Raw genomic sequence first — 19263 nt, forward strand, 5'->3', positions numbered from 1 at the left:
ATATTTGTATTTACTTTGTAATATTTACCGACCTCAATAGTCTTTGTTTCAATTAATAAAATTTCCATTTTAAATAGTACAGAATGTGTACCTAGTTATTCTAGTTTCATTGTTCTACCCATTAGCTTGAAAGCTTCACTTAAGAGCCCGAGGCTGAACAAGTCGCATCACAACATGGAAATTTCATAAACTTCAAAATTGCTCCTTCTGCCTGCATAAGTAGCAGATGATGCAGTGTGAGGGCAGTGACTGTTGGAAAGCACCTGTTGTGTACAACTGTCAGGACACACAAGCGGGCACCTGTTCTACAAAGACACGGGTCAGTGTACGCCTACCACTTGGACACTGTTTTACTGTTACCAGGCAGCATTTTGCTTACCATTACAGACAGAAGATTTTGAAATTTGATATAAATTGCATTTCCAAGTATCATTTTCTCCATATGTTGCAAGAGATAAAATGCTCAGCTATGCCTGGCTGGGGCTCTGGAGTATTCCCAAACTAGCACTTCCTTGGTTTCGCCTCCACCCCTTAAAGATAAACAAACCCCTTAGGACATTGATCAGACAGACCCTGGATCAAGAAACTAGCATATGGTAGGGGTAGGGAGTACCCTAACCAGCTATCCAAATCACCATGTTATGTCAAACACTCGGTGCAAACCTGACACAACCTTGTAGTTCAAAAGATATTTTTAGCGTCAAATTTGACTTGTGGTAAGTCAGACAGGAACTTGTGTGTGTAACTGCGTCATTTCTCTTACACAACTGACTGGATAACCACCAAAACATACAATGAGAACACTGTATTACTGTTTCCCCGGCAAACTCGGATGAGAATAAAATAATTCTCAAATTTAAGCCACACGTTACTTAATACATACATAAGTACCGAGATGAAGAATGAAATTGTAGCAACAATATAAGGCTAGCAGGACTTCACCCATCCAATACTCACAACTCATCATCAGAACTTAATTAATTTCAATTATCTAATAAATGCCATCCCTCTACAACACTAGAGAAATATTAGTTTTAAAAGGAGAAAAATTCTAATTTGTTCTAATTGAATTTGAACAACACTGACACAACTTGTAAAAAAAATAACACTTTTTTTCTCAATTCGTAATTCATCCTAATAAAAGTCTTGAGAACAATAAATGAGAATTTTGCTAGTTTTTTTAGATCTTAAAGGTATATTGTTTCTAAAGTGTAATCACATTAAGCATTATATCTATTTATATCTTTCAGAACCAAAGAAACAGTAATACCACTCTATCACTAAAACTTTTTGTCTTGACTTCAACTTTTATCAAAGTATTGGTCCATGCTCCCCCCCGTTGGTTGAAAATGAACTGTTCCTGCCTTAGAATGGGAAGATTTTAAATGTGTTTTAGGGGGTAAATAAGTTACTAATGAACTAAGGTTTGAAGAGCTGGGGTACCACTATATGAAACACATTGTTTTCCTCTGATTGCCTGCCCTGTTTCCTCGACACACCCTAACTTTTATATTCCACCGTCATTTGATACCCACACCTCAAAATTCTACTGCCCACATTTTGAATGGGTATTTTAGTGTTTCTTTCACCGCCATTGTACATAAAAACAATAGTTATATTTCACGAGTGGTACCTCATATCTCTTAATTGTACACACTTGAAACGAACAACACAGTCATAATTCATTCATACTCTATTTTGGGAATGGTAATTGACAATTTCCGAAATTTCTTCCGACAGTTTTTTCCCACATTAATAGAGAGGCAACTAAAGAGTGAAGAAGCATCAGACTGTTTTTTGGTTAATTTACACAGAATGTTTGGCCTTCTTACTTCAGGAACTTTACAGACAGGGCAGGTGCTATCTAAGATATGCATAACCTGTTACCATGGCAACCAAAGTCAATTGTAACATGTTTTAACACCTCTCTGGAGGGTATTTTGTTTTTATAGTTATCAGCACAGGAAAACATAAGCATTTTTATTTCAATCAAAAACACAGAACATTCGTTCCCATGGCAATACAAATGGCAGAGACTCTTTTGTAGAAGATGTAGATCTACATCTAGTTGCTATGGAGATTGCCTGACTTGGAGTCCAAAGTTTGTCCTGGCTGTCTATCTATACATTTTATCATACTTTATCCCTTGATTTCAGCTTTTGACAGATATCAACTTCTTCTCTCAATTATCTTTATGCTATGACTTTCTGATACCAGCGTTAGGCACCAGATGATTTCTAGTCAAAATAAATTTAAAAGCATTTTATATATATGGGCATATGTATTTCATCATCAAGACGTTTCCTTAGATATGAAGATGATAAGGAATCCTCAAATGTTTTTAAAGTGTCAGATTGTGATCAAACATTAAAACAGTCTACCAGAGTGACTCATCTTGGATTGGATCAGGACTCTTTGGTGCTCTATGGGATTGGGTTTGGGGTTGATAAGGCCAAATCTGACCTCTGTATAGACACGATATCACGGCCCTAAAGTACTTGCTGTATGATAGTGACGATAGGTACTAATTGTGGAATTGTGCTACGTACAACATACAGCTATTATCATGTGAAAGAACTACGACCATGTAGCTTGTATCTGCTATGTGCATACAATGCATTTTAATTAAAATTGTGTGTTTATTCTGAAAGAAGAAGACATGGAGATGACAATGTGCTGTTTGGTAATCAATTTTCAAATCTAAAGCTACAAAGCCATACAAACCTTCAGTCTAACAACAGTATCAGAGCAACCATTTCACAACTTAAAAGGCAACATTATTTCCATTGCCGTCTTCAAAGAAGGTTAACACATTCAAATTGATATATTGTTGAATTTTAGACTCATCATAATTTTTTCAATAATCTAAAAATTGGAAATGCCACCAATTTTCCGCCACTTCATAGCGGTAATGAAACATTTATTGAATTTTCGTTTTCTCAAGGCAGCTCTTTCTGTGTGTTCCAATAACAAGGTATCCCTGCACTGTGTATGAATTGCTCTGATTCTGTGTTAATTGCTTTAATATTCATTTTAAGAAGAAATCCATAGAATTCCTGCTGGAAGATTGGAGCACTGGGTACGCTTGTTGAGCTGCTACCAGCCTTGTCTACTTTTATGTTTTGTAATGTGTTGCTGAAGGACTTTCCAAATCCATTAGTTAGCACTGCGATGCCGTTTTTCCAATTCCGCGCTGGCACCAACAATTACAACATTGGTATAGTAGTAAAGGCAGCCATTACACTGTCTCTGAGCTTCCAAAAGCCTCCAGTAGCTGTCACAGCACAAAACTATGCCACTAGTCAGACGAGTAATATTCCCAATCAACATCGGCCTTGATCCTGTTACACAACTCATTAAATATTGCACTATTTCCTCCGATTCATTTGAACATTTTATCACACAATATTCACACTTTTTTTAATTCCAACTTTGAAAGTAGAAGAAAGAACACACTGCAGCTACCACAACGAGGACACAAATCTTCACTCTAGTTATCCAGATTTTGTAGAATCTTCAAAATTTCTGAAACCAAGACTAATTTCTACCAAAGGCTATTCTACAACCTCTAAAACTACACACCAAGAAACACCTGTACAATGGACACTAAACTAGGAACTACCATGAAAGTATGCGAGTATAGCTATACAATTAGAAACCCATTCTACTAGACAATGTGACTAAAACAGATAAAGCACAATGACGGTAGTGTAAAACACCATACAAAGACATAATGATAGTGACCAAGAAACACAAAGACTGTGCTAGGACATCTAAACAGCTACAACTAGTTCTAAATGGCTAATATTAACTCTATTTCAAAGTGCTACATTATACAGAGTCTTGCAAAAAGAACTACATTGCTAGTTGTATTAAGCAAAAAGACTTCTTAGACCTGTACAAAGTCTAAAGAGTTCTTCAAACTTGTACAAATTGCTACATTGTACGGATTCTATGTTGGTCTTGTATGTACGCAGAGCAACATTAACAGCAGGATCTGTACAAACTTATACAAAGTTCAACATTCAAACTTGTACAAATTGCTACATTGTACAGATTCTATGCTGGTTTTGTATGTACACAGAGCAACATTAACAGCAGGATCTGTACAAACTTATACAAAGTTCAACATTCAAACTTGTACAAATTGCTACATTGTACAGATTCTATGCTGGTTTTGTATGTACACAGAGCAACATTTACAGCAGGATCTGTACAAACTTATACAAAGTTCAACATTCAAACTTGTACAAACTGCTACATTGTACGGATTCTATGCTGGTCTTGTATATACACTGAGCAACATTTACAGCAGGATCTGTACAAACTTATACAAAGTTCAACAATGTACAAATACAGTGGTTCACAGATACAACTTTCAAAACACTATGGTTACATTGTGGAACACTGTGTTAAGTCTGGAAAAAATCAGCATAGCACTATACATACAATCAGATCATTATGTCAAGTGTTTAATAGACTGTACCAAATGCTTTAACAATAGTTAAGTATAATATATATACTGCACTATACAGTACTAGTGTGGGATATGTTACTACCAAGAAAGTAGTAGTTCAGTACCTGTGGTAATGTATATAGGGCATGCAGGAAAGATGGGTCAACAGAGACTAAAACCTGCATTGCTGTATCAGACCTGAGAGCACTGACAGGCCTGTTCTCTGAGTGACGGCAGACAGCAGCTAGACACTACTCAGTTCCAGGGGGAGAAAATGTCAGCCCTAACACCCTCAGGTATTGCAAAATTTCACAGCAAACTCTAACTACTGGTAGGAACCAATCTAACAGGCATGGCAAACATCTCAAACGCCAGACCAAACCCTAGCAAACTAATCTCTACATGTTAAATCAAGGTCACCAAGGGACAAAAACTGCTGGGGCAATGACATTCTAAAAACAGACAAAATCAAATATTCTCTCCTTCTTGGCTATAGGAATTGTTGCTGTCTATTACTCTAATGAAGCGTACTGTGGTAGGAGCCTAAGGTTCTGGTGGGTTGCGCCTTCAACACTAGCTAAAGGCACATCTGCTATTGTTGTTAACCTTTCATGAACGAAGGAAAACGGGATTGTTTTTTGCTGTATGACTAAAGAGATTCCTCCCTCCATTCCACCTTCATAAATAACCTCCAGATAGTTTTGTGTGGCACATAGAGAAACATTTCTGGCCTCAGAACTTGATCGCTAGTTATAGTCCTAGTAATTAGACAGATGGACGATACATTGATTATACAAGGTCTATGTTTTGTTCTAGTTGTGCAGTTGAAGCCAATACCTGACGGACTAATGAGGAGATGTTCCTTAAAGACTCTACACATAAACACACAGAAGCACTACCAGACAGCACAAAACTAAAACCAACAGGGCAAAAAGTTCATCTTCTCTTTCCTGGTCAATTAATTGACCATCTTCAAGAATTCTACAAATGGCTACAACAGAAAAGAAACTCCCAACCTTCCTACCACACTAGACATTACCAACAGGGAAAAAAGCTTGCCTCTCTTTACTGTTAATTAATTGGGCACCTTAGCATTTAATTGTAGTTGTGGCCATACTTATAAATGGATCGCTATACCAACAGAGCACCTCCCTGACTATATATACTCCTGAAGGAATGGCCTAGCCTCAATTAAGTATCTCTATTTACTTCTGCCAGGAATACTGATTGTTACGCCAACTGTACGCAAATCACACCAGACCTTAACGAAGCCCTAACGACCTGGCCAGGGCACATCAAAAAAAGTTCAAGACCTTTTTCAACAAGGATGGAATGTACTCTCACTGTGTTTTAAAGGGATATGAACCGGTCTAATGAACTAATTTTTGAAACCATTTTGAACTCAAAATAAGTTATTTGTACTTTTTACAAATTCAACTGCAAGTATAGATATTTCTCGAAACAGAAAGGATTTTACTATTAACAGTCAACGGTCCTATCTGCATAAGTTACAGGTACAACGACAGTGTACTTAGAGATAAGACAAGAGACCAACAAAAATGTTTACATGAATTAACCGTGCTTTCCAAAATACACAAAGTGAATGTTTCAACTAACTGATACTAGTGCTTCTTTAGCATGCATGAGCTTTGAGGGAAAACAAATGTGTAGTAGCTTTACATGACACATGTATCTAAGACTGTGTGCTACAACAAACTTGCTGAAAAGAAACGTTTCACCTAGAAGGTGATCCCGTTACCTCGTAAACAGGGTACATTTAGCTACTCGTATTACAGGTTAAACCAAGAGTTATCTCCCCTGTCTAAAAAACGTAAAACTGAAAAGAAAAGTTTTAATGAAAAACTGGCATATATTTATATGTCATGTATATAAATATATACCACTACTTATAAACCTATGGGACAGCAGACCTTTTCTATTAATACATAACAATAGTTTTCTACCATAGCAAGTCAGTTATAGACTTGAGCATTTCTCCATCGCTATCTCTAGCAGATAGGACAGTAAAATAGCGAAATGAATCTGCAGGGGAATGCGGCTACAGTTCCAACATGCGGCCACGGTGTCGCTGTCTTACCTCTGTGCCGGTTTGTTGTCTTGTCAAACATAAGCATTGCATCCTCAATCTGCAAAGACAAAAGATGAAAGAAAATTGTATTAAATATGTTTAATGTTTTAGATACATTTTTAGTTGGCATCAATTGGCAAAAGGTTAAGGAACAGAGGCTTGAATCTCAAACATGAAACAATTTGTAGTTCAAATGAAGAAAGGATCTGATATTATATGACACTTAACAAAAATGACAGAATTTTGGAATAGCTGTTCTCCTTCATTTGCCTTCCTTAAAATTTCTTTATAATTATGTGCACACACTTTTTTATGTTTGAAACAGAACATTGATAGAACAACATCTTTAGGGAGACGCCTGGGTGAATGTACTTGGAATTCATTTGCATGTATCCTTTAACTAGATCAATACATTTTAAAGAATGCACCACAACTCAGACGACATAACAAAGCTATTGTAACAGAAATTGTCAAATCAGTTAATAGGAACTGAAATATGTAAATTAGGCTGCCACTTTCTTTATACAAAAATCGGCATTAGCAGCTAGACCTTGTTGGAAAATGCAAATAACAAATGTACATTTTAGGAACCTCAATACATGGAATATTTCCAAGAAGATTTATTTTTGAAACAGCTTTTATCATAAAATAGTTTATGCTGACTCTTGTAAAACACATTTCCAGGTACAATTATATCTATTCTTTGCCTGGCCCCTGTGGGCCTATATCATACATATTTACGGGTATTTATTTCATCAGGTCCCTGTGGACCTAAATAATACACACGCTCCTAGGTATCTATTTTTGTCCAGCCCTTTTGTACTTTGCAACCTACAGGTTTTCAAGTAGATATCATCTGGTCCCTGTGGTATATATATTTTTGTTCAGCCCCCTGATATGTACTTTGTAATACACAAGTTGCTAAGTATATATTTTATCTGGCCCCTGTGCTCCTATATAGTACTGTTTCTAGGGTTATATCTTCCCTTGGTGTCCTGACTTTTCTATATTTATGCTATGACATATATCCCTAGGGTGACTATCAATTTTACATGGACAAGTTGAACATGATAACTAAATACTGACCAGGTGGTATGTCTAAATTGTGAAATCAGATAACTAGGTCAAATAGCTGACCGGTAGGAGGTCTGTACAGATAGGATGTTTTACCTGACCACCTATGATAACAGAATGGAACATCGAATCGGTGTAGAACATTCAATATAATTTGATTAAGACTTTTCAAAGCAGTTTTACAACACCATGCATGATAACAGAATGGATCATCAAAATTGTGTAGAGAGGTAATTTAATCAAGAAAAATATTCAAATTCAAGATCAGACGCAATAAAAATTCTAATCACTAGTCTAATTAGGCTAAATCTTACTAAAATACTGTAATATCTTTATGAAATATTACAATGTGTACTGGAAATACACCAATAACCATTCGCTGAACATTATGACCAAAATAGATTCAGTTTTATTTCAAGCTTAGCTGATATTGATAAAAAAAAAACATTTACACCAACCAACCAGGTAACTAAAACCATATTGAAAACAATTAACAGTTCATGATTCAGTAATTGGTACATTCCTATTTTTGCAATAACGAAATTTAAACCAGCTTCCAACTGAATGCATTTTATTGCTATCTTACGAATACTTTGTAAGACATTTTGGCTTCATTCTTTCCACTCCTGATCCAAATCTAAATTCAATTAGCCTTCCTACAAATTTTCCCAGCATATTTTAAATGAAACACAGAAGAACAAGTACCTATTTTAATATGTATAATGTAACATGCACCACTTTAATGGCGGCAGGTTCTGAAACTGATCAGGAACTGTTTGATGTTCGTCTGTACGTATTCCGTACCTAGATTCTTCCTCCAAGCCAAATACTTGCTTAATCACAAGATAACTTAATCATCTGTTTCTAATCGAGAATACCAATTATATTATGCCATAAAAATTTCAATTATATTTTGCCGAACATTTAGGAAGAAGTGTACTGGAGATAGAAGGAGAGTTGTCTCACTGTCAACCATACAGATACACCAGGCGAGAATTGATTGGTCACACAAAAATAAATTTGGCTTAACAAATAAATTGTTCAATTTCATGCATCTTAGAAATTAGACCATAAAACTGCCGGCGGAGAAAAAAGTAACTCTTAACAGCTTTGGAAAGAAGTTTTAGAAGAGACTTATTTTTAATTAACTTTTATAACATACCGAGGATGTAAGGAAATCGATTAAGACATTAAATAACTTTTCTTGCTATAGATCCCATATTGCATTTAAAAGCTATTAAAACCAATTATCATAAACTTGGGCAAGACAATCACCATCTGATGTAGTAGTTAGTGCGTTCAGAGAAGGAAGCCCTCAAAATCGAGACCTACAACATCCTTACAGGAAACATCCATTTATATCACAGGAAATATCCATTTACATAAAACCGCAAATTTCATCATTTACAGTAACCACTATTGTGTTGTAACAGAAAATAACAACAATACATAAGTAACCATTAAGAATACACAAAACATATTACTCTATGAACATTTTTGATGATAGTTAATCACATGCATGTACTCATGTGAATCCTCAAAATCGTGATTTCTGCATATACTTGATTAAGAGGTAGAATTAGGTTTTAGCCCTATGTAGATATACAGAACACCAAGGAAAGGAACCTGCCCCGGCTTGTAATTTGCATTTCAACAAATTTTACTGCAAAAGGCATAGGATTTGGCACCATGCAGCCATGGCCTACATCCAAGCCATCTCCAGCCTGGTGGACATATGTAAAATAGCTAAAGGGACAACTGGCCACAAAAGCTATCTGGCCACAGCATCAACAGACAAAACAGTAGTGTGTACCTTTGTGCAATAGTGGGGCCAACAGTGCAAATAACTGAATTCCAACATGATTTCAAGTAGGTTGCCTAATATGGCCTAAATTAGCTGCTTCATTAGGGATGCCTTAACGAACCAGTATTGACTTTCTGTCATCAACCATCAGACTAGCAGAGGTACATTTACATCAGGTCACATCACCATACACAAGGAGTACAATAAATTCAGGATTTTTTTAACCTCAAAATGTATATGAAAACAGATTTCGCAGAAAACGATATATAATTGGTTTACAGGTTGTTGGGGAAAATTCTAGACAAGAAAATGGACGGGCTTTAAGTACAGTATACCAGGCTTTGATATTCTGTCCATTCCGGTCATCACTCCCAACCAATAACACTGACCAATCAATAGTCGTTCTATTAATAGCATGTTCACATCTCTTAATCATGGATACAGCCGAGAGAAGTAAGTATCTGTCCTACAACCAGACTTTCCAGTCAATACTTCTACCTCCTCTAATACAGCTAAAGCCCCGGCTTGTTCTAAGGAAGGCTGCCAGCAATGCTTGCTCGTCTGCTGAGCAGAGTCAGGCCTCAGCACTCCAGGCCTCAGCACTCAGCATCGTTTCAATGTTTTCCTATATTGCTGGGCTAGTTTGCATCTTCATGTTATGCATTTCGACATTAAACCCAATTAGAAATGTGAAAATTGTGCCACCACAGACCATGCATCATCACTTATTCAAGCTCGATCACCATTACCAAATATTTAAAATAAACTACGATTGGGATGTGATTCAATAAATACACCATCAGTCCATTATACTAGGAGCTGGTAGCAGCTACAACAGTACGCAAGCCGTTAATGTATCGCGAGCCTGGACCCGAGGGAAGTGGGGGTGTACGCCATCACAGCGAATTGATTGAACATTGCCAAGGTAATTCATTCGACCTTTGATACAGTATCAGAGACCTCTACAACAAATACTGCTTTACAGGAAAATCAGTTTTCAGTGAAAATACTCGTCACTGCATCTGTCATCCGACATATACAATTCAGATCCCTGCATTAGCATTTCAGCTTTACAAATGACACTAGTGATACAGTTTTATCTGATACTACAGGCGATATGATCAGATTATCTAGTTACAGATTTCACATTAATCATTACTAAAGGTCATCAAGGTCACTCCGAGACGGAGAATGACAGATAAGGCTAATTCTACAACACCACAAATGTCCATTGTGATTGGTTTTACTAGACATTTATAACATCCACATTCTGTATAAATGTATATAAATGGCTTCCCTCATCTCCATGACAACAGGGTGTGATATTGTCCAACACTTGGAGGAAAATCACATCTAGCAACATCTTGACAAAATCAGCATTTGATAAGAAGCAAATTAAGGGAAACATGGCTATATATCATAAATTGCCAATTTGTTATATGAAGATCTTTTTGGTTCATACATTCCTGCATGTTTTTTCTCTAGACAAACTCGCACTGATGGTAAATTCAGCAGAGATATGGTCCAACGCATTGCAATGTATATGCAAATTAGGAAACTTGACTATCATACAAATTGACAATTGAGGACATTACCATGTAAAATGTCAGGATTAGACTTTTTACCTGTTTGTTTTGTTCTCTTGGCGTAAAATGTAATTACAATGTGCTAATACCATTACTACCGAAACTGAAGTGAGCCCACTCTCCAATAATCACAAAACTGATGGCTTCATGTTTTAATTGTATCAATAGTACTTGATTATGAATCATCTGCAATTTGCCTTGTTTCCATTGTAATTCTACCGAAATCGAAACAGATTGGATATTTACAATAGAGTTCAACAAGGCAGTTGTTGTGAATTTTTTGTTCCAGTAGTGTGTGCAACAAGGGGTACAACAACCAGGGATATGTAGCCAATGGCCATGAGGACTCCCTGAGGTGAAGATCACACTTGTTCTGGTACTATATGGGCCCTATAACACCTTTGCTGGACAGCCATAACACCCTCCCCAGGGACTGGGCTAGCCCTACAAGAGGCTGTCTAGGGCTTAGGCTAGACACCCAGCTGGACACAGTCTGATAAGTAGGTACACCATTCTGGCCAAATCAGACCAGCATGGGTCAAGAATGCAGTGAATGTGTATTAGACAGGTGCCATTGGTAACCCAAGATATTACCCATACAATTCCTGAACACTTGAAACTGGAGGAAATTCATTTCTTGCTAATACCACCAAGTGTGTTGAAGAAAGCTACTGGGCTGTTATCAGGAATCTGTACCACTAACAGACAGTGCTTAATATCACTTCCAATGATAAATCACCAATTTCTGTTATCACCAATTTATACCCATCAGCCCAATATGGAGGCGGAGTCAATTATGCAAATCAATAGTGATCAGATTTGTACGGTACCAGACACTGTAACAGCCAGTTTTATCAGGCAAAGGAAATTACTCCATACCAAAGTGACATACATTAATAACCCATGGTCTCTTAGCTGCCGAGTTCATGCAAAATAAATTAAATTGATCCTGAGTACATCACCACTTCATTTTGCTTCATAAAACTTCTACAAAGATCCAGACTGTTTGAATACTGCCACAGTCAGAGAATGAGGCTTCAAGAAAACAATGGACAACCTACTAGTAAACCAATGGAACAGTCTTCCCCGAAATCACAATTTACTTTTTTTCAGAAACATCATCTTTAATATTTCTTGAAGATTTTTCAACACAAAAACGGTTTGATTCTTGATTTCCCTAATGGCTTGTGCACAATGTTACCGTAACGGTTTGAATTATTGAAGCAGTAATTCAAGGACAAAGCTTAAGGCATCACTATTGCTTCCTCTGAGAGTAATTACAACGTCATGTGATCTCCACGCATCAACACCTTTATTCATTGCTTAAAACTCATTTAAAACAAGAAAGTTCAAATAAAATCCTATACGCTACCTGTTGATTTCCCCAGCCATTTCCGTTTTTTCACATTGGACCTAATTGACCGTGCAAAAATATACGCTATTCCAATGGTCATTGTTCTAATTTAAATACCTCTACAACTACAGGTCACATCACATCTCTGGGGATCCTACAACAAGCTCTTTGACTGTTAGTACCAATCATTTGTAAATTACAAGATAAAAATTCCAAGATCCAAGCGTCACTTATTGTTTGTCAAGCTTGGATCCATTTGTTTAAATTGTGTTTAATCTTTAAAGAGAAAAAAAAAACCTGTAAGCACCAGTTATCTCTAGAATATGACAGATTTCTACCATTCATTTACTGGTAATGTAACGAGCAGCTCGGTACATGACGCTAATTGGTCCCATTGTAATGGACAGAGAGCGGAGCATGCATCCACAAGTACATGCCAATCAATGATTGGAACGACCTCAACGAACTGAATTACAGCATTATATACGACAGGCACTTTAACGTCTTTAAGTTCGAGCTGTTGCGATAATGACAGCAGCTCATAACATCATGAAAATTTACATCTTTGGCAATCCAATGTACTGTTAGTGTTATTTTAATTCCACAAAAAATCATAAACTTTAAGACTGAAATGTTCCAAGACTTTAAGAACATACCTGCACTATGTTAACTTTTGCTTTTTTTTGGAACTTTTTACAAAATATGTCCAACACAGCAAAAAGTTGTCGAGATCGTAAATTTTCACAGTAGGATAAAGACTGTAATACTGTACGGAAGATAACGGACTGCTTATATTAACTACATTATGACTGTATTGTCTATTAACCAGAAAGACAGACAATGAAATGTTATAGATGATGAAGTTTGACATGATGATGATGCGAGTAATCCACGAGGGTGTATGTTTATTTGTATGTGTGTGTGTGTTTACCAACAGTTACTACAATAGTAATTAACCATTGTGTTAGCATGCAGCTATACCCCAGGGATGTTATGGTCAGTGGTCAGTGGTCAGCAACACTTGGCCCAACATATAGCATCAGTGCAAGTTATCTCCTATAGCACTGGACCACAGAAGAAACTCAAAAAGGCTTAGTCTTACTTTTAAGAAAGATTCAAATGGTTTATATTTTCAATAATTCCAATAAACAATTAGTAAATAAACAACAAGTGATTTATAATGTAAAGAGAAATAGAGATCCTATTTTTATTTCAAAATTTAAAAATACAAATGCATCAATCTATATTGAAGTTCAAAGAATTGCAGGAATACTAAAGCTTATGGAGAATTCGAGTTAAAAGATATTTCCATGTTGTGATAGGAAGCTTCCAACCAAATGTTTTTTATCACAATATTATAACACAAATTCTAAATGATTATGTTCGATAGGAACTTTGAATTAGAGCCAGGAAAACTTTTTTTTTTTTTTAATATTGCAGTAACGAAAACGTGACTTCAGTTTTGGACCAAGAAATTGAAAACTGTATTGCAGTGTGGCAATAGAGACATTGTTTTGGTTAAAGCTATCAACCCAGACAAAACACTATAGTCTTTATGGCATTTTCTCGATGCAACAACACTTTGAATTAAATCATTTCACTTTTACATGAAATATCTTTGTCTTGATCACAAACACGCCATAAATTACAGGAAAAAAATCTTAATACATAAAAACAACTACAGTATGTACATTGTGGATGTTGTGTACACGTTGACGGATAAATCTTGGTCTAAAACAAACAGCCCATTATTTCTACCGCCGTCCACAAAGGCGGTTGTTAAATGTTGTACCATTACCTAACATTAACTCATTAAACTTGATACATTTAATTGTGGTGTTGTCTACCTGCATGCGTGACTGAACACAGAGCCCGTTTTATAGATTACATTGTGTCCCGCTATTTATAAACACCGAAGCCACGTGGTTGCATTTCAAATACTTCAAACACGGTAACAATACAAATAGTTGGTTAGGTGCAGGTGTATCATCCGGTATTTTAGGACTTTTCTGAAACAGACTATAGTTTATGCAGTAATATCATAGGAACATGATGACTGTTGAGGTGAAGGTCACTAAAGGGTACACAAGTCTGCATTCATAGCTGGGTAGAACAGCATTGAACTAGCCTCTTATCAGTTATATATATCTGAAACCTTAAACAAAGGTCCACAGTAGCGGAGACAAAACTAACCTGTTAGAGCGAGTCTATCTGCAAATCTAACTAAAAAAAATCTGCACCCTGTACCACCCACCCTATAGGGAGGGGGGCTGTCACCGACGTTACATAATGTCCACGGCTCGATACACACTTAATGAATCATATCATATCCAATGAGATATACACCTCCGAACACGCCACTTTATTTTGAGTTATGATAAAAAATATACAGGGATTCTTTTTTATATATACCAATCCATTGTGAATTGTTCATTTTTTAATTTGCTTATGTTTTCTCTGTGAAATATAATAATTGGGGAAATGTTGACTTCTCTATTGGTGGTCCACAAGTATTCAAAGTCTCTCTAGCATCTTGTGCTATTTTTCAAACTAGAAAATATGAAGAAAATCTTTTCATTGATTTTTTTCCTGGCATTTTTGGAAGGTTTTCAGACTACAAATGACAGTAGTTTTTGTGCTGATGTCATCATTTCTTTATGGCAAACATTACACATCCTAGATTATATTGATCTCTATGTACAAGATTTATAACACGGGCTCTACACCATTTACATATAAAGTGTAGAAATGTGGAAATGAATTGTTTATATATTCCCCTCATCTCCATTGTTGTAGCCAGTGATACCATTCTCTGTACAGTCTCACATCCCTCGGACAGTATAAAATGATACATTTATCATGGACGTATCCAGAACATATCAAACTGGCAGCCCAATTTCTATATTTCTCAATTCTCATTGTCCCTATGATTTCAGAAATATGTACGGAGAAAAATCCCTTCCAGGTCTTTTCACATATAACACAACAAATTGTAATAGTGAAATGATCGCTACATGTTCTTTTCCTTTATGAAGAAATCAACTAAGAATTGGGTTTTTTAATTCTAATGTAACAAATCTTTCAAAGACCATTTGTCTGCAAACTAATCAGATTTCAGTCACCTCTGTTAAGGTCACCATCTAAGACAAGCAATGTCAATGTAGAACTAAGGATGTTGTCATGACAACCACCAGGATCCAAGGACATATAAACCCAGCCTAAAAATGTCTAAGCTGTGCTCAGCTAAATTGCATCCCTAATTTGTCAGATTTGATTTCTGTCTATTTTGCCTGTCCATCACTGTTGAATGTTTCTGGAAGCTAGGAATCAGAGAGCTTATTAGACCAATGTGCTAATGGCGTGGCTCATTTGAGTGAGGACATGTGCAAATTTGTATCGGCAGAGACGTTGGAGAGCCATGTAAAGGAAGTGCTAGCGCTGGGATTAAAAGCTTTGTATCCTCAAGGCATACAGTCACAAACCACAGCAACATTTAATATAAAAGCAAATTTCTTCGCCTCCCAATCACCTCGCTGTGATATCGTACAAATGCCAGCTAATTTAGCCTGAAGAAAAAGGAAAAAAATGCTGTAATAGCTGAAACCACTCTTGATCTTTCAATCGACTGCCACGTCCTACTTTTCCAGTGAACCAATTTCTAAGATGGAAATATTACAACTGATGCCGACTCCTTTCTTTAGCATGAAACATTATGGAAAATGTCTATAATCCATACTAAATAGGGACTATGACCCTGACTATAAAAAGGTCATGGTGACCTTTAGGTGAAGATGAAGTTGAATGTTTTTTGTATTAGGAGTGAAACCTTAAACACCTGAACCCTACTGAGATAGAGACACCTTAGTGACACTGACTCATGTGTCTGACACGTTTATTTTTCAGTAACTGAGAAATATTTGAATGCCACAATTTTTTGGGTCATATTGACACAAGAGGTGTTTGTTTGTGTAAAGAGGATCATGAGTCACAACAACAAACTTCAGATATGTATCCACCCCACATCACAAAAACAAAACTTTTGAAATTGAAGGATTTTCTTATTCGCTGAAGAAATAATTAATTCAGGGTTTATATATAGCATAGTGATTTCATCATCAATTGGTATTTCACAAATTTAACAATACCAAACATTTCACCAAATATTTCTAAATATACTTCACTCCAATAACAAATAAGATAGTTTAACCATTCAAATAATATCAAATATATCAAAACTTTTACTGATCATAAATCATCAAATATTTCACGAATCTTAACTAATCAGATTCTGATATGAGCAGATTGGTGAATTTCCCGTAGTTTGGTTCTACAAGATTCTACAATTGTTAATCAGGTCACATGGTCCTGATCGATCATCGATTGGCCACTATGTCTCCCTAGCTTCGTTAACCCTAACCAGCACCAAAGCAGAAACAGAATCTACTGATAAGGCAAATGGAAATAAACTACCCAATGTCACCTTCACTCCCTATATGTTCCTCTTTGACATGACAATACAACTAACTACTCTCGACTGGTCGAACCTAATTCCTGTCTTTCGAGAATAGATTGCAATGCTTCTTTCCCCGAGTTCAGAAGAAAAGGTTACAATTGGGCGTTCCCCTGGAAACAAATTGAAATGCCAATACTTACAACATATTGAAGAATGTTAGAAAGGTAAGAATTAAGTTTAACGTTTCCCTCAATTCCATGCCTTGTACAATAGATGTTACAAGGCTTCCATCACCGTATAAATTGAGTTACAATACTCCGAAGACTTGAGTGAAAATTGAAATTAGTGTACATAGTTTTTCGCTGCCTCCAGAGGACGAGCCTGGTAAGGGGACTACTAGTAATGAATGTGTGGTACCGCCATAATGGTTGATATTGATTCCCCCTCGCCTAGCTAACTCATTTGACACCTTAAACATTTTCTCCTCCCATCCCTAGAGGTGGTCATGTCAGACAGGTTGTCAGGGACAAAAACTGACAGACATTCGGAGTCTAGAGTCTAAAGCCGCGGTATATTGGCGGTATGATACACTCACAAGAACAAATACATCAAGAAAAACTACCCTAACGATGTTCAAATACGCTGGTGATAAATTTTCTCTTTTGGGACATTCAAGACATTTCTAACCACCATGTGGTTGGATTTAGACAATAACTGCTGTCGTAATGTATTGGTAAACTCCAGCAAATTATAGAAAGCGTAATACAATTCTACATTCATCACAGATCCTATATGAACCAGATATCTTCTTTTTCTTCCAAACATCTCCATCTTCTCCCATAATTATTTCTGAAAACTGTACACAAATGTCTTCTAATGAATCCTAAACAAGACATAATTTCATAAATGAATTCTACAATTTTACAATCGGTTTAATCACCATGGTGATGTCTTTACTTTGCCTGAGAAAGACTACTAGTTACAACAAACCCAAAACTAAATGTAATAATGGAGAAAAAAATCTGCAGCAAAACCAGAAGAACAATTTTTCAAATCTGACAAAAATTAATAACGCCTGACAAAGATGGAATTTGCCATTCTCTTAATGCAGGAGAAATTTCCTTAAGAATTTCGCTGAAGCAACGACAGGATTTCATCGAAAATCAATACCGCTCTAAATAGTCCTAAACAAATACCCATTTATCTTCCAAAGAGGTCTTTAAATGATCACGGTTATGGCGCAATTTTCAAATTCATCATCCCACTTAATTTCATGCCTTCCGAGAGACTGCCAGTAAATGACAGCCCACAGCCCAAGTTTCTTGGTTCTGAAGCTCGTGACAACAGAACCAGACAAAAGGTGGTATAGTGAAAACATGGCAAAGATGGGACGAGGCAGAAATTAAACCATCGCATGGTTTTGGTGACAAGAAGGAAATGTCTTTCAGAGATTTCTCTGAAAATTTTGGTAAAATATTGTTCAAAAAAAAAAATCTTCGTTTTTTCCCAAATTCATCAAGAAACTGAATGTAACAATTTATATTATATGTACATTGTCATCACATATTTATTTTTACTTGTTATTCACTTTAAATGCAATTTAGTAAACATAAAATGTACACGGATGATAAAGTGCCATCTCAAGTGAACAGAATCACATTTGGATGGATCTGATTGGTCTGCACAAACCTTCACCTTCTACACAACTTTCCTAGTGCCATGCAGCATTGGATTCATTTTAATCAATTTAGAACAGAACTCAAGATCATCATCTACAATCTATTGACAATTTCAGGTCTCATATTTTCAAGCAGAGCATACAGATTCAAACAAATCACCAAATTTCAGACCCAACTAGAATTTGTCACTTCCAATATATTGTCAAATATACACTTTCAATTCCTGGAGTATATAGCCAGCCCCAAAATATTGCCTTTTTCAGACCATCCTAACCTGTTCCAATACATTGCCAATGATATAGACCCAATCCCAGTATACAGATTCCAACATATTGCCAATCATAAGCTCAACCCAAGTATACCATTCCAAATTATTGCCACAACAACTGGTTAAGCCTCTAGTGAATTTTGACTACCCTACAAGATAGAATAGTCAGACGTCCTATTTCCAGAACAAGTAGTAATCAATTAGCTTGTATCATATCAGAAAGTGAAAGACAGAAAATAAAATTGCTGTAAGAGCTATAGGCAGTCGGTAACTATGGAAATCTGCCTAAGTGGAGGAAATCAGGGCTACAATGTTCTATATATAGCATCATTTGTCCAACGTCCAACACATCAATGTTATATGGCTGGAAAGGCCTGGTCATTGAAATGAATAAGTGCCCTCTATCAATTAGCTTCCAGCTGGTGGTCATTGTCCTGGTCATTCATCTGGACAGGGTGGCCACTTCCTGGTCACCGTTGCCACGGAGACTGACAACAGGC

At 36.4% G+C, this 19263-nt stretch overlaps 1 protein-coding gene across 19 annotated transcripts in view; it reads right to left on the reverse strand.

Annotated features, from left to right (window-relative positions):
- Window positions 1-19263, reverse strand: part of LOC138331819 (RNA-binding protein Musashi homolog 2-like) — a 125096-nt gene that overhangs the window by 64594 nt on the left and 41239 nt on the right. For all 19 annotated transcript variants that reach the window (XM_069279622.1, XM_069279618.1, XM_069279617.1 and 16 more), the window contains one exon: window positions 6555-6603. In XM_069279622.1, the coding sequence (XP_069135723.1) occupies window positions 6555-6603 (49 nt within the window). The remainder of the gene's footprint in view (window positions 1-6554; window positions 6604-19263) is intronic.

This window comes from Argopecten irradians, chromosome 9, assembly GCF_041381155.1.
Source record: "Argopecten irradians isolate NY chromosome 9, Ai_NY, whole genome shotgun sequence".
NCBI classification, from domain to species: Eukaryota; Metazoa; Mollusca; class Bivalvia; order Pectinida; family Pectinidae; genus Argopecten; species Argopecten irradians.